This window comes from Oryctolagus cuniculus, chromosome 1 (genome assembly GCF_051225735.1).
Source record: "Oryctolagus cuniculus isolate XC-2025 breed Fujian yellow rabbit chromosome 1, ASM5122573v1, whole genome shotgun sequence".
NCBI classification, from domain to species: Eukaryota; Metazoa; Chordata; class Mammalia; order Lagomorpha; family Leporidae; genus Oryctolagus; species Oryctolagus cuniculus.
Genome location: NC_142867.1, coordinates 238,433,218 through 238,449,115, shown reverse-complemented (window position 1 = coordinate 238,449,115; position 15,898 = coordinate 238,433,218). Strand labels below are relative to the sequence as shown.

The following is a 15,898-nucleotide window of genomic DNA, read 5'->3' as shown; positions in this document are numbered from 1 at the left end:
TAACCCGCTATACCACAGTACCAGCCCCCTCCATTTTATTTCTCAACTCTGCTTTCCTAAACCCAAACCAAAGCCTAACTCTTAACTCCCACCCTAACCATCCATCAGTGCTGTATAATCTCATACTTTGGCCCTAGTCCTGAATCCCAATCCAAAATACAACCCTAAGCCTGCCTCTCTTACTTGAGCATCTCTAGGCCTGCCTGGAACTCAAGTTTTACGAAATCTCACCCACTGCCTTCCCGACTCCAAGCTGGCCCATTTGCCCGGTAGCTCTAACCCGGCCCCACCCCACCCCCAGGAGTGTCCACGCCTGAGCCGCGAGCGTGTCTGCTTTCTTCCAAGCCACCCACATGCACAGTCCACACATCCCCTGCAGCACGGTGGGTCCTGGTCTTGATTTTTTGCTAAGTTTTTATTTTAATCCAAGGACTTTGCTTCATACAAAATTGTCATTGTAGAAACAACAGCAGAATCCAAAGATTGGCTGATAAATATCACTCAGGCAGCAAACGAGTCAGTCACAGGATTTTTTTTAAGTCGGTCCCAGTTGTGTTGCATGGTTGGGACTTTTTTTTTAACACTGTTGTTAAATATAAAGTTTCGCAACAAACCTTTGATTTATATCAAATATAATTAAAAATTAACAAATGAGTACATTGTATCAAAAAGTACGAAGATATACATTTCCATGCACATACTGGTGTATATGTATATATGTATATATTTTACATGCACACGCTAACTGGTTCAAACTAGAGCCACTGCTTGCCTGGACCCAGATGCAGACAACTGATGATGCATTGCAGATTTGGCAGCTGACCAGGAGACTTCAGGGGGACACGGAACAGCTCGAGAAGAGACGGTACAGACACAAAACCCCCAGTCAGGAAAGCACAGCGGCGCCTCCTCTTCCCCACTGCCTGCAGTTGCCACCGCCCCCAGCAGCTCCAGGAATCCAGACGCCTGCTGGGAAACACCAGTCTGCAAAGGACGATCCCAGCCCAGTGAGGCCAGGGCCAGGCTGTGGGTGCCCCCAGCACCGGAGACAACGCCGGCTGGGGCTGGGGACCAGAGATGAGACGCCAGCGTGGAAACACACCCTTCTGCCTTTTGACACGGGCACGGGGATCACGTGCACAGGCCAAGGTTCCCGTTTAAGTCTGCTCAACTGGAATAAAATACTCTGTTATGTTAAAGTCTCAGAGTGTTGTGCCTTCGCGTAAGGAAATTCTATAAAAAGGTTTGGTCACACTCATGCCAAGGCCCCAGACCAGGTGGCTGTCCTGTGTTGTGTCTGTGAAATGTGTGTCTTGTTGCATAGCCCTGTGGGTCACAGCGCCGGTCCTCATGCGGCCTCTTCCTCCCGGTCCCCGCCCTGTGCCAGGAGCAGGGCCGGCCTGCAGCAGCCCCACCTGGGCGGCAGGAGCCGCCCTCCTATGTGGTCGCTCTCTCCTGGCCCCGACAGCCCCTTGCCGGAGCCCCCAGCCCCTCATCTCTCTCTTGGTGCAGATACAGCAGAGGCCCTGCCCGGCTTGCTGGCTTCCCAGGCCGGAGACCCAGATGGAGAAGAGACAGGAACCCCTCACACACATGCACAGCCCACGGCTTCCCTGGGGACCTCCCGCTGGCCACCCTGGTCCCTCCTGGCTGCTGTCTTGAAGTTTTCACAGAACCCACCGGGGCGGCTCACAAGGCCTCGCCGCGCACCGCAGAGCCGGGGCCTGGGGCACGAGGGCCGGGGGTCAGGCACTTGGTCAAGAGCAGCGGAGCCAGGGGCCGCTGGGCTCCTCCCACGAGCCGCAGACACGGCTCTGATTTTCCGGTTTCCTCATTTTCTTCCTGTTCTGTTTAGACCAGCAGCCGGCACGTCCTCCAGGTTTGGTCCCTGTTGGGGCTGATGGGGTCGGGGAGGGACTGAGAGATCTGAGTGTGTCCAGCGTCCACCTGCCGCCCCGCGACCAGGGACCAGGAGCAACCTCAGCTCCTCCCCCGGCTCCCTCGAGACCCCTAAGCTCCCCTATGCCTCCAGGCAGTGCAACTCCTCCCACCAACACGGGTCACAGGTGCTCCCACACACTGACGCTCCCCCCATTAACCCTGGGGGTCCGACACAGGCCCCGCACCCCCCACCCCTGCACACTGACACCGGGGTCTCTGACACAGGATCAGCCTGTGGTGGGAGACCTGGGAAGGCAGCACGTCAGGGGGCAGAGACAGCCGCGTCCCGCCGGAAGGGGCTTTATTGATCCGTCTGCTGTCAGGGAGGAGGGGGAGGGGAGCAGGGGCCTCCGCCCAGGCCCCGTCCAGGGCCTCGGTGCCCGCGTCCCCGCAGCCCAGCGCGGAAGATGAAGCCCACCGCCGGGGGCGGGCGCGCAGCGGCTAGCACCGGCGGTCGCGGTCGGGGTGGTGGCAGCCGCGCCGCGCCCGGCCGCCCCCGCCCAGCCCCAGAGTGCAGTGGTAGCCGTTGGGCACGCGGCGCAGCGGCGGGGGCTGCGAGGTCAGTGAGGACACGTACGAGGTCCGGGAGGAGCGGCCCGAGTTGCTGGCCGCGGTCTCCTCAAAGGCGGGCGCGTCCTCGGGCAGGGCACGGGCGGGCGCCTCGCTGTCCAGCCGCTGCCCCAGGTAGGGGTCGGAGCCGATGCGCGAGCCGGGCGCCAGGGGCCGGCTGAGCGGGTCCCTCTGCAGCAGGGCGTTGTGTTCTGAGAGGCCCCGGCTGAGCCGGCCGGGGGAGAAGGCGGGGAGGCCGCTCGGTGCCCCGGCGAAGTGGACAGGCGAGGAGTTGGCCGTCTTGTAGGTGACGCTGGGGCGGGGGGTCAAGGGGGTCTGGGGGAGCTGCCTCCGCCCCCGGCCCGGGGTGCTAGCACCAGATGTGGACAGCAGGGGGCTCCCGTGAACCGAACCACTCCCCTGCATGAAGACGGAACAGAACAAGTCAAAGATAAAAACCAAACCTCCCAGACACCCGGCCAGCAACACACAGAGGGGGCTTGGCAGGGGACAAGGTGCATGTGGTGGGGGCGGGGCATGGAGAGGGGGAGAGGGAGAGAGGGACCGGGATGGGGAGGGGGACAGGGACCGGGGTGGGGGGGGGACGGCGGCCCCGGGAGAGGGGGAGTCGTGGGCTGGGCCAGGGGACACACGGGAAGGGGAGGGGAGGGGAGGGGAGGCGAGGCCCCAGCAGGGGCGTGGGGGGCGGGGAGCAGCCGGAGAGGAGGAGGGACCCCAGGAGAGGGGAGCAGATCCCAGGCCACGCCCGCACACTGCGAGAAGCAGCTAGAAGAGGGAGGCCTGGGCGCACGCGTGAACAGCTATGGGGACCACCCGAGGAGGAGCTCGGAGGACGCAGCAGGCTGGGCCCGGCGTGGGCTCAGGGCACCGGAGCGCAAGCGGGCAGAGGGGGGCTGGCCGGGGGAGGCCCTAGAGCAGAGCCCCTTCCTACCTGCGGGTGGGGTCCCGGCTCCTGCCCGGCCGTCGGCGACGTGGGGTGACTACTGAGGGAGGGCTTGGGCTGTGGGGGTTCGCGGCCCCCGAAGCGGTCACAGGAGTAGAAGCGCTGCTTCTCCGAGGAGGAGGACGAGGGCTGCCTCCGCTCCTGGGACCGGCCCCGCTCCTGCCTGCGCTCCCGCTCCCGCCTGCAGCCGGGGGGGCCCTCCCCCGTGGGCAGTCCTGGCCCCACCGTGCTGTCGGGGGCTGGCACAGGAAGAAGAGAAGTCAGCACAGTGGAGCCCCAGGCAGGGAGGAAGACCTTAGCCCTGGGCCCCACCGGGGCAGCCGGACAGCCCCCGAGGGCCCAGCGCCCACGCCTGGGGCTCGCTCCCCTGGGGTCCGGCTGGTCACAGGGCCCTGGGGGACAGCAAGGAAGGGGCTCCCCACGGACACCCTGGACTGCTGACAGAGGGCCCAACCCCGGGGCCAGCTCCCCAGACCCCACTGGACGCACCCCCATCTGTGTCAGCAGACAGGCTGGGACCCTTCTCCAGGGACCGCTGCTTCCTGTCCCTGCGGCGGTGGCAGCGGTGGTGGTGATGGTGCGGGGCCTGGCTGGGGGCTGGGCGGTCCAGCGCGGTGCTGCCGAGCCGGGCCGTGTGGGGGCGCGGGGCCAGCGTGGAGATGGAGCGCTTCATGGGGCTGGCGTCAGGCGCGGGCTGCAGGCAGGCACAGAGCCTCAGAGGGAGCCCAGGGAGCCCCGCCCCCGGTGCCTTCCCCAGGCAAGGAAGCCCCCAACCTCTGTTCTCCCTAGGAAGGGGCGGGGTCGGCTTGGCTGCAGAAACCTGGGGGGCTCACAGGTGCCTGCCTGGTTGCGCCCCAAAGCTGAAATGAGGACCAGGCTCCCCCAGGGGAGCTCACCCACTGCCGAGTGTGAGCAGCAAGAGCTTGGCTGGGCCTGCACACACCCAGAGGGCACCGCAGGGCCAGCGAGGGCAGGAGGGTGGAAGATAGGCAGGGAGAGGAGAAAGCTTTGAGAAAGGATGGACAGAGGACCGGACATGGCCTCATGGGCCACAGCAGCTGCAGAGGTGGGAGACGCCTTAGAGCCACGGGCGGGGGCAGGGTGGTGCAGGGGTGGAGGCACACACAGGGACTCAGGTGTTCCTGGCTGGCTTGGAGCCCCTGGCGAGACCAGCTCCATGTCCTAGGGATGCCCCAAAGGGCAGGTGTCGTCCCCAGGCGCTGGTCAACTGTGGGGGCTCCAGGACAGGCTTCCCGGGAGGCAGCTTCTCCCCTCCCAAGGCCCTCGCTCTCCACGTGCACAAGTCCACACACCAAGGCTCCACCCCCAACCCCACCACGCAGCTTCCCCTCACGCCCCACCCCGCCAGACCTGTGTTTCTGCGGCCAGGCGGGGCATGGAGGCGGCTCGGCCCTGGCTCTCCAGCCCTGGCTGCGGTTCGGCGTCAGGGCCACTCAGAGTCATGTTCTGCATCTGGACATCTACAGCCTGCAGGGAGAGCAGCTGCCTGTCAGTCTCATCAGGCAAGCCCAGTTAGGATTTAGGGTTCAGGGTCAGGGTTAGGTTAGTCACACTTCTCCATCCTTGTATCACACACCCTCAGGCAACAGCCTCACACCCCCAGGTAACAGCCTCACACCTCCAGGCCACAGCCTCACCCCCCAAGCAACAGTCTCATAGCCCCAGGCAACAGTCCCATATCCCCCCAGGCAACAGTCTTACACCCCCCACACACAACAGCCTCACCGCCCCAGGCAATAGTCTCACCCCTCCAAGCAACAGCCTAACCCCCAGCAACAGCCTCACACCCCAGGCAACAGCCTCACACCCCCAGGCAATAGTACCCCCCCTAGCAATAGCCTAACCCCCGGCAACAGCCTCACCCCCCCAGGCAACAGCCTCACACCTCCAGGCCACAGCCTCACCCCCCAAGCAACAGTCTTACAGCCCCAGGTAACAGCCTCACACCCCTAGGCAATAGCCTCATACCCCCCCAGGCAACAGTCTTATACACCCCCACCACGCAACAGTCTTATACACCCCCACCACGCAACAGCCTCACCACCCCAGGCAATAGTCTCACCCCCCAAGCAACAGTCTAACTCCCCCGGCAACAGCCTCACACCACCAGGCAACAGCCTCAAACCCCCAGGCAACAGCCTCACACCCTCCAGGCAACAGTCTCACACCACCTAGGCAACAGCCTCACACCACCCAGGCAACAGTCTCACACCCTCCAGGCAACAGTCTCACATACTCTCAAGCTACAGTCCCACATGGCCACCAGGGCAGTCTCACACACCCCTCCCCATCTGGCGTGCCCACCAGTGTCCCAGGCTGCCCGACTGGGATCTCAGCTGAGTGGCCCCGCTCCAGGGGTGCCCTGGCCTCGCAAAGCACATCCTGGGTCCTCTGAGTGCCCCAAGAAACCGATTCCTTGATGCCGCTCTCCTGGGTTTGTCTGTGGAAGAGAAGAGAGGATTGTTCCACAGGGTCAGACTCACTCCCACTGGCCACGCCCCAGCAAAAGCCATGGGCCTGGTCGTCCCACTTGGAGCTAGGAGAGTCTTGCTAGAACACAGGACCTCTGTGCTCGGCTCTGCTGATGTCCGCGGTCCTCACAGGGGAAGTACTGGTCATGCCTGTGTCACACTCGCCGAGTGGTGCCGACCCCATGCTGCCCTGAGTGCGTGTGGCTCCCATGGGCCATGCTCGGTCCCCACCATGACGGGGCTTCTGAGGGCTGCAGACACCTCTCTCGCAGTCTGGGAGGCGCAGCTCTCTGGCCAAGGTGCAGACGGCAGAGGACCCAAGCTGGACCCAAAGGCCGAGGCAAGCATCAAGCCCTCTGGTCTGCAGACTTGTGACACGAGCTGCCGCTCATCCACGTGAGGACTTGGCTCAGAGAAATCACTGGCGTCCGTTTCCCCCTGCAAGCCTGGCACCCAGCACCCCTGAGGCCCTTTGCCCTCAGCATGCATGGTGCACAGGGGACAGCTCGAGGATGAGGCTGGCTCTAGGCCCCCATGCCTGGAACCAGACGTGCAAGGGCAGCTGAGACTCAGGGTCTCCCTTGCAAGGCCCATGTCCACCCCGAACACAGGCCTGGCTCTACAGCCGGCACTGGGTGATGGGGGCCTCCCCACGGGGCATGTGCGGGGGTCCAGAAAGGTTTGACACACAGAGAGGCCCATTGAGCCTCGAGCCCTGGGGGCCACTGGTCCCAGGGCCCCCCAAGTGAGCTGGGTCCAGGCCCCATCTCCCACCCTCACCAACAACAATGGAAACAAATGATCTCTGCTTTAAGTCACTGACCCAGAAGGGCCTGGCCGACTCATGGAAAACACGCATTCGCTTCAGAAATCAACATCACAATGGGGACCTGGGCAGAGGACACCGGCAGGCCTTACAGAAAGCTGTGCGGACTACAGTGGGAACGGAGGCCGTGTGAAGGCCCCAGGCATCACACGCCCTTCCCTGAGAACAAGCCTGCCTCAGCCAGCAGTCCTGGAGCTGTGGGCGGGCAAGTGAGACTGGCCAGCTGCAGGAATTAGAAGTCCACTTCTGCAACGGAGAAAGCGAAACTCCACCTGAGGCAGCACAGGTGGAGGTGGGCATAGGGTTGACGGCCACCCATGCTGCGGTCTGGGAGGCAGCCCCTCGGGATGTCCCCAAAGCCACAAGGAAGTGTGGGCAGGGAGGCTGAGGAACTGGGATTTCTGCTTCTTCCAGCCCCTAGCTCAGCTCTCCACCCCTCCGCCCCGCCCGGCCACGCCCTTCTGCCCGCACTCACACGGCCCCGCCGTTGCTCAGGGAGGCAGAACTCTTCTGCCGCAGGAAAGCCCGGGCTCCACGCAGCGCCGGCTGAGTCTGCTCCAGCGTGGCCTTCAGCGGGTGGAACAGGGACACGGGGCCCAGCTGCAAGAGGGCAGAGGGGGAGCTCTGAGGGCCACAGCAGCCTGCTCTGACCACAGGGCACCCAGGCCCCACCCTGGAGCCCTGACGCCCGTTCCCCGCTTGACCTCACTGACTTCGGGATGGCCACGTGACCTCACAGCCTCAGTTTCCCAGCCGCACAATTAGCAGATGGCAAAGATCCGAACTTGTCACCAACGTGCAGCCACTGCAGTACCAAGCTGGGTGGAATTTCCGGATTGAGGGAGACTGCCGAGATTGATTAGTGATGTCTGCCCAGCCGGAGCAGCGGGGCGTGGTGTGGCACCAGCGCACACAGCCCCACTGTGGCGGCTGCTGAAGGTGACATCAGGAAGATGGCCCCAAGCCATCCCAGTTGGAGCTGGGGTGAATACACGGCTGCCCTGGCCCACCAGTGCGAGTCTATGGTCCCTGCCATCTCCAGAGAGGACGCTCAAATACCCTCAGACCTGTCACCACTGAGGAAAGTGACAGTGCCCAGGGGTGATGATGCCTGCAGGTGACACCACCCAGAGGTGGCAGAGCCCAGAGGTGACAGTGCCTGGAGGTGACACTGCCCAGGAGTGACAGTGCCCAGGGGTAACAGTGCCCAGGGGTGACACTGCCCAGAGGTGACACTGCCCAGGGGTGACACTGCCCAGGGGAGACAGAGCCCAAGGGTGACAGAGCCCAGAGGTGACACTGCCCAGGGGTGATAGAGGCCAGGAGTGACAATGCCCAGGGGTAACAGCGCCCAGAGGTGACAGTGCCCAGGGGTGACAGTGCCCAGAGGTGACAGTGCCCAGGGGTGACACTGCCCAGGGGAGACAGAGCCCAGGGGTGACAGAGGCCAGAGATGACATTGCCCAGGAGTGACACTGCCCAGGGGAGACAGAACCCAGGGGTGACAGAGCCCAGAGGTGACACTGCCCAGGGGTGATAGAGGCCAGGAGTGACAGTGCCCAGGGGTGACAGTGCCCAGAGGTGACAGTGCCCAGGGGTGACAGTGCCCAGAGGTGACAGTGCCCAGGGGAGACAGAGCCCAGGAGTGACACTGCCCAGGGGAGACAGAGCCCAGGGGTGACAGAGCCCAGAGGTGACATTGCCCAGGAGTGACACTGCCCAGGGAAGACAGAGCCCAAGGGTGACAGAGCCCAGAGGTGACACTGCCCAGGGGAGACAAAGCCCAGGAGTGACAGTGCCCAGAGGTGACAGTGCCCAGGGGTGACACTGCCCAGAGGTGACACTGCCCAGGGGTGACACTGCCCAGGGGAGACAGAGCCCAGGGGTGACAGAGGCCAGAGATGACATTGCCCAGGAGTGACATTGACCAGGGGAGACAGAACCCAGGGGTGACAGAGCCCAGAGGTGACAGTGCCCAGGGATGACAGTGCCCAAGGTGACAGAGCCCAGGGGTGACACTGCCCAGGGGAGACAGAGCCCAGGAGTGATAGTACCCAGGGGTAACAGTGCCCAGAGGTGGCAGCGCCTAGGGGTGACAGTGCCCAGAGGTGACAGTGCCCAGGGGTGACAGTGCCCAGAGGTGACAGTGCCCAGGAGTGACACTGCTCAGGGGTGACACTGCCCAGGGGAGACAGAGCCCAGGGGTGACAGAGCCCAGAGGTGACATTGCCCAGGAATGACACTGCCCAGGGAAGACAGAGCCCAAGGGTGACAGAGCCCAGAGGTGACACTGCCCAGGGGAGACAGAGCCCAGGAGTGACAGTGCCCAGAGGTGACAGTGCCCAGGGGTGACACTGCCCAGAGGTGACACTGCCCAGGGGTGACACTGCCCAGGGGAGACAGAGCCCAGGGGTGACAGAGGCCAGAGATGACATTGCCCAGGAGTGACATTGCCCAGGGGAGACAGAACCCAGGGGTGACAGAGCCCAGAGGTGACAGTGCCCAGGGATGACAGTGCCCAGAGGTGACAGAGCCCAGGGCTGACACTGCCCAGGGGAGACAGAGCCCAGGAGTGATAGTACCCAGGGGTAACAGTGCCCAGAGGTGGCAGCGCCTAGGGGTGACAGTGCCCAGAGGTGACACTGCCCAGGGGTGACACTGCCCAGGGGTGACATTGCCCAAGGGAGACAGAGCCCAGGGGTGACAGAGCCCAGAGGTGACAGTGCCAAGGGATGACAGTGCCCAGAGGTGACAGAGCCCAGGGGTGACACTGCCCAGGGGAGACAGAGCCCAGGGGTGACAGAGGCCAGAGATGACATTGCCCAGGAGTGACACTGCCCAGGGGAGACAGAACCCAGGGGTGATAGATCCCAGAGGTGACAGTGCCCAGGGATGACAGTGCCCAGAGGTGACAGAGCCCAGGGGTGACACTGCCCAGGGGTGACATTGCCCAGGGGAGACAGAGCCCAGGGGTGACAGAGCCCAGAGGTGACACTGCCCAGGAGTGACACTGCCCAGGGGAGACAGAGCTCAGGGGTGACAGAGCCCAGAGGTGACACTGCCCAGGGGTGATAGAGCCCAGGGGTGACAGTGCCCAGGGGTAACAGTGCCCAGAGATGACACTGTCTAGGGGTGACAGTGCCCTGGGGTGAAGGTACCCAGTGGTGATAGAGCCTAGGATTGACAGTGCCCAGAGGTGACACTGCCCAGCAGTTACAGTGCCCAGCAGTGACACTTCCCAGGGCCTCTGTCCTCAGCTGTCTCATCTTCTGCCCACTGCCTCTGCCCAATAGCACCTGGCAACCCCAGAGGGCTGTGGGGTCTCTGACTCTGGGGCCACAGAGGTGGCTGCTTCCCTCCCCACTGCACCTTCTCCAGGAACGGTGGGGTCTCCCACCATCCTCAAGCCATGGAGGGTGCCAGGGTCTAGGAGGCATCCATGGCTTCTGGGGAGTCCTGCAGCCTGGTACCTGGGACAGGCCTCCGGGGGCTTGCTGAGTCTGGTCTCTGCTGGTTTTGTTCTGTTTGTAGAAGTCGAAGATCATCAGAGCTGCATAGACTTTGCCCACCGTCATCTCGTCAGCTGAGGAGAAGACCCAGGGGGAGACATTGGGACCAGGAAGCCGAGGACTGGGGCGGAGCGCAGGGAGGACACAGCCTCCCCTCCCCCAAGGCTTCCCTAGACCTGAGCCAGCCTCAGGTGAGCTCATCTGAGTTTCCCTGAAGCAGTCCTCAGTCCCCTCCCAAGATTCTGCGCCCTGACTGTAGGAGCCCCTGCTGCCTTTTCCCTGGGCTTATGGGAGAACTCCCACCAGCAGCGTCAGGGACTTTGCTTAGGGATGGAAAGAGCCCAGGACTGTGTGGCACAGCTCCCTGCATGTGGGCCCCCGGCGCAGCCAGGGAGCAGAGCCCACACCCTCCCCTCCACCCCCTGCAGCCTCCGGGAGGGCAGGGAACATGGGGCAGAGGTACCTCCTGCCCTCCCACTTACGCTTATGGGGTGGTACCAGTAAGTCCAGGGTCTTCTGGGGCAGATTGGCCCACACACAGGAAATCTCCTTCCTCAGCTCTGCGTCGCACTGGTGCTGCTTGGTCCCAGCTGGGCCAGGATGATGGCAGGAGAGGGAGGGGAAGAATGTTAGAAGCCATTCTGCCCTTGGGCATAGCTGGGGCAGGTGGGGAGGGTTGGAGTGGACATGGAGGCTGCAAAGTCCTCTCCCTGCCTGGAGCCTGCCTGGAAAAGCAGATATTCCAAGTTTCCGACTGGCATGTGTAGCTGCGCATGTGTGTGTGTGTACATGAGCATACTGCCTGCACATGTGCACTGTGTACATGAGCATGCTGCATGTGTGCACTGTGTACATGAGCATGTATGCCCACACATGTGTACTGTGTGCCTGCACGTGTGCAGTGTAGGCACACACACGTGCACGGTGTACATATGTGCATATGCATGCCCACTGAGTGTCCACTGTGCACACATGTGGTTGTGCATGTGGGTGCCTGTGTACATGTACACGTACGTGTGCACAGATGTGTGCATGGGGGTGGCAGTGGGGACCAGACTGTGTGTGGCAGTCTTCCAGTCGCTCATCGATCCACTCGGGTATTGAGCACTCTCCTCATGCCAGCTACTGTTTCAAAGAATGGGGCAGAAACAGTCCAGCCCTCTGCAGTACTTGCAGACTGCACGCTGAGTAGTGGAAGCACCAAGGAGAGGAAACAAAAAGTGGGGAGGGGATGAGAGTTATCAGGAGGGCTGCGGCTCTGGACAGGGGACCAGGCAGGGTCTCATGAGGAAGGGCGCAGCGGGGAGACCCTGGAGACAGAGACAGCAGTGTGTGCAGTCCCGAGGGCTCTCAGCAAGAAGCTACTGGAATGAAATAATCTAACTTTAAAGAATTATTTATTCATTTACTCATTTGAGAGGCAGAGGGACAGAGACCCCGTCTGCTGGTTCATTCCCCAATTGTCCGCAAGAGCTGGGCTGCAGCCAGGAGCTGAGACCTCCACCCAGGTCTCCCGTGGGAGTGGCAGGGACTCAAATACTTGAGCCATCGTTTGCTGCCTCCCAGGGTGCGCATCAGGCAGGTGGAATGGGGAGTGGGGCCAGGACTCAAACCCTGGCACTCGGATGTGGGCTGTGGGCGTCTCCACCAGTGTCTTAACTGCTGCCGAAGACTTGCCCCGGGACTTACTTTCTTTAGCATCAGGTTTATTAAGGCATAAAATTTACCCTTTGATGCTCTCCAGTGAGTTTTGGTGAATGGGTACTACTGCAGACCCATAAGCCCTGGTCCCTCCATGCCCCTTTGTGGGTCAACCCCTCACCTGACTACCAGGCCCTGCAGTGCCAGGGTGGCCTGCAGATGGCACCACACCCTCGCTGGCTTTCCTGAGCTCCATCGCTGCCTGCTGTGCGGGCTACATCCACACTGTTGCACTCATCACCTTTTCTTTCTCATGGCTGATTTCTATTTTTTATCATAAAGATTTATTTTTTGAAAGGCAGAGTTACACAGAGATGGAGAGACAGACACACACAGAGAGAGAATCTTCCATCTACTAGTTTACTCTTCAAATGGTCACAATGGACAGGGCTGGGCCAGGCCAAAGCCAGGAGCCAGGAGCCTCCTCCAGGTCTCCCACTTGGGAGCAAGGGCCCAAGCACTTGGGCCATCCTCCGCTGCTCTCCCAGGCCATTAGCAGGAAGCTGGATGGGAAGTGGAGCAGCCTATACGGATGCCGGCACTGCAGGCAGCAGCTTAACCTGCTGCACCAGCACACCGGCCCCGGTGATTTCTATCTCCTTGTGTGGACATACTGCAGATGGTTTATCACCAGGTGAAGGAAGCATAATGTTCAGTCTGGGGCAATTACAAATACAGCTGCAAACATCTGCACCAAGTGTTTGTGTGTGGCCAGGCCATACGTCAGCAACTGCACAAGCTGCTGTTTCACCCACGGGCTGTACTGTTTGCACTCCCCCCAGGAACCCCTAAGAATGCTGGCTGCCCTGCCTTCTCTGCATTTAAAGAGCTACTCTAGCTGTCACAATGCTGTGCAGCATCATCTCACTGTGGCCTAATTTGACAGGCAGAGACAGAGACAGAGAGATCCACTCACTAGTTCACTCCACAGATGCCACCAACAGCTGGGCTTGGGCTGCTCTGGGGATGGGAGCCTGATCCAGTCTCCTGCGTGAGAGGCCCAGGCCTAGGCAGTTGCTGTCTCTGAGGGTGCCCATCAGCAAGAAGCTAGGACTGAGGCCAGAGTCAGGGCCACCTGTGTCTCAACCTCAGCCTAAACACCTGCCCCTTGCTGTGATTTTAATTTGGATTTCTCTTATGATTTTTTTAAAAATAAATTTATTTGAAAGAGTGACAGAGATAAAAAAATAAAGAGATCTTCTGTCCAATGGGCACAACCATCATGCCAGGCTGAAGCCAGGAACCAGGAGCTCCACCCACCCAAGCACTTGGCCATCCTCCACTGCCTTCCCAGGTGCATCAGCAGGCAGCTGGATAGGAAGTGGAGCAGCTGGGACTCGAAGTAGTGCCCATATAGGAACCTGACGCTGCAGGCAGAGGCTTAGCCCAATGCACCACAGCACCGGCCCCATCACTTAAGTCTCTTGCCTCAGTCTGATGTTGAACAAGATGCTGACAGTGAACGTCTGGGTCCAGGGAGGAAAGGGTTAATTCCATCCTAACTGGCACGAGCGTGGGTACCTGCTGGAGGCTCTACAATAATACAATATAAGCGAGGAAGCTTGCTTTAATCCTACTTTAAATTCATTTTTTTCTTTTGCCAGGCAGAGTTATACAGTGAGAGAGAGAGTTATAGACAGTGAGAGAGAGACAGAGAAAGATCTTTCTTCCATTGGTTCACTCCCCTAATGGCTGCTACAGCTGGCGCTGTGCCGATCCGAAGCCAGGAGCCGGGAGCAGTCTCCCATGCGGGTGCACGGACCCAAGCTTGGGCCATCCTCCACTGTCCTACTGGCCACAGAAAAGAGCTGGACTGGAAGAGGAGCAACCGGAACTAGTACCCGGTGCCCCAACTGGGACTAGAACCCAGGGTGCCGGCACCACAGGTGGAGGATTAGCCAAGTGAGCTACGGCGCCGGCCTAAACTGAAATTTAAAAATCATTAATGGACATTGAATTCTGTCAAATTCTTTTTCTGTGTCTACTGAAGTCATCACTCTGTTCTGATTTGGTAAACCCAGGCTTGCGTTCCTGGGATGCACCCATTTGGGTTACCTGTGTCATCCTTTTAAATACTGCCAAGTTCATCTTTACATGCATTTTCACGGAGGTTCACCTGGTGTTCTCCTGTCATACTTACATGTGTGTTGTTACCAGAACAAAGCCTCGCCCGTGAGCCGGACCTGTTCTGGCAGAGTGCACAGGACTGCGTCACTTCTTCATCAATGTGTGACAGACTTCACCAATGAAGCCATCAGAGCTGGAAATCACCTGTGCTGTGGGTTTTCACTGAATTTAATTCACCTCACAAACACCATATCACTTAGGCCATCCACTCCCAAGTGAGCTTGGTTTGTGGGTTGAACGTGTGAAGTTGTTCTTAACACCCTCTGTGATGCTGTTCTTGTCAGCAGGGTCTTTGTCATCCTCACTGGTGTGACCTTTGACCTGAGCATGCTAGCTGCTGATAGGCGGGGCCAGGAGCTGGCAGGGGGCAGGGACTCAAGTGACCACACTCTGGATGTATTCTGAAGGCAGACTAGAGAGGTTGCAGTGAGAGATCAGATGCCGATGCAACACGGGGTGAGAAAAATGAGGGGACAGAGGTGGCCTCAGAGGGAGTCTTGAGGAGCTGGAGCACCAGAGCCTCCACTGGTGCTGGCGGCAGGGCTGTGGGGCACAGCTGTCCCCTGCCCGGCAGCAGACCTGGGTCTGGACCGACACAGAATGGATCCACGATACTGAGGGCCAGGGAACGGGTCAGGTGACCATGGGGCGAGTGTGGACCGCAAAGAGAAGACCCCGATGCCCCACAAGCAGGTTCAGGGCTTGGGAGATGAGAGGACGAGAGACACAGATGTGCAAGGGTCTCAGAAAGAGAGTGGGGACTGAAAAATGGCTGCAGCATGGCCCCGGGGGACTGAGCAGTGGCATGGGCTCCCAGGGTGCAGGCTGTGGCATGGCCCCGGGGGACTGAGCAGTGGCATGGGCTCCCAGGGTGCAGGCTGCAGCATGGCCCCGGGGGACTGAGCAGTGGCATGGGCTCCCAGGGTGCAGGCTGTGGCCTATTAACAACACAAGCTTCAGTGACGCTCTGGGGACTGGGAGGCAGAAATCAAACGGCAGAGACCAGGTTCTTAAGGAGCTACTCGCTTATGAAGGAATAAAACTGTGAGATGGACAGAGAGGGAGAGAACTTCTTTAAAATGGGTGACACGTCTTGATAATAGCGATATAAATAAGCCAGTACAAGGGGCTGGTGCTGTGGCGTAGCAGGTTAAACCACAGCATGCAATGCCGGCACCCCCTTATGGCCTCCAGTTCCAGTCCTGGCTGCTCCACTTCCAATCCGGCTCTCTGCTATGGCCTGGGAAAGCAGTGGAGGATGGCCCAAGTCCTTGGGTCCCTGCACCCACGTGGGAGACCAGGAAGAAGCTCCTGGCTTCAGCCAGGCACAGCCCTGGTTGTTGCGGTCATATGAAGGGTGGGGCAGTGGATCGAAGATCTCTCTCTCTCTCTCTAACTCTGCCTTTCAAATACATAAATAAATCTTATAAAATATAAGCCAGTAGAGAGAAAAACCAGCACAGCAAGAGACCATGTGAGTGATGAGCAGGGAGCTGACTCTGTGCCATGGTAGGAGCAGGGCAGAGTTCCCAGGGCCAGGGGCAAGGCCTCAGTGGAGGAGCAGGGCAGGGTCTTCCTCCCCTTGTGTGGCATCAACTGGACTGGACCTGAAGGCATAGGGCTCACTGGGGCTGGAAGCTGAGGCACCAGAATGGCTCTGGCTGCAGTGAGGCTGGGCCAGGCTGGGCCAGAGCCCCCACTATTGGCTCTGAAGAACCCTATGCCTCAGTTCCCCTGCCTGAAAGTGAGTTGTGGCTGTGCCAGTGTGCAGAGGCTTCCTGGGGGACCA

At 60.4% G+C, this 15,898-nt stretch overlaps 1 protein-coding gene across 13 annotated transcripts in view; it reads right to left on the bottom strand.

The window, feature by feature from the left end:
* Positions 1 to 379: 379 nt before the first annotated feature.
* Positions 380 to 15,898, bottom strand: part of CACNA1B (calcium voltage-gated channel subunit alpha1 B) — a 201,815-nt gene continuing 186,296 nt past the window's right edge. For 10 of the 13 annotated variants that reach the window (XM_070068094.2, XM_070068043.2, XM_070068328.2 and 7 more), the window contains 8 exons: positions 10,764 to 10,871; positions 10,243 to 10,355; positions 7,248 to 7,372; positions 5,780 to 5,915; positions 4,826 to 4,942; positions 3,944 to 4,148; positions 3,443 to 3,693; positions 380 to 2,910 (listed from right to left, as the gene is read on the bottom strand). In XM_070068094.2, the coding sequence (XP_069924195.1) occupies positions 2,383 to 2,910; positions 3,443 to 3,693; positions 3,944 to 4,148; positions 4,826 to 4,942; positions 5,780 to 5,915; positions 7,248 to 7,372; positions 10,243 to 10,355; positions 10,764 to 10,871 (1,583 nt within the window). In that variant the 3' untranslated portion in view covers positions 380 to 2,382. 13 annotated transcript variants of the gene reach the window in all.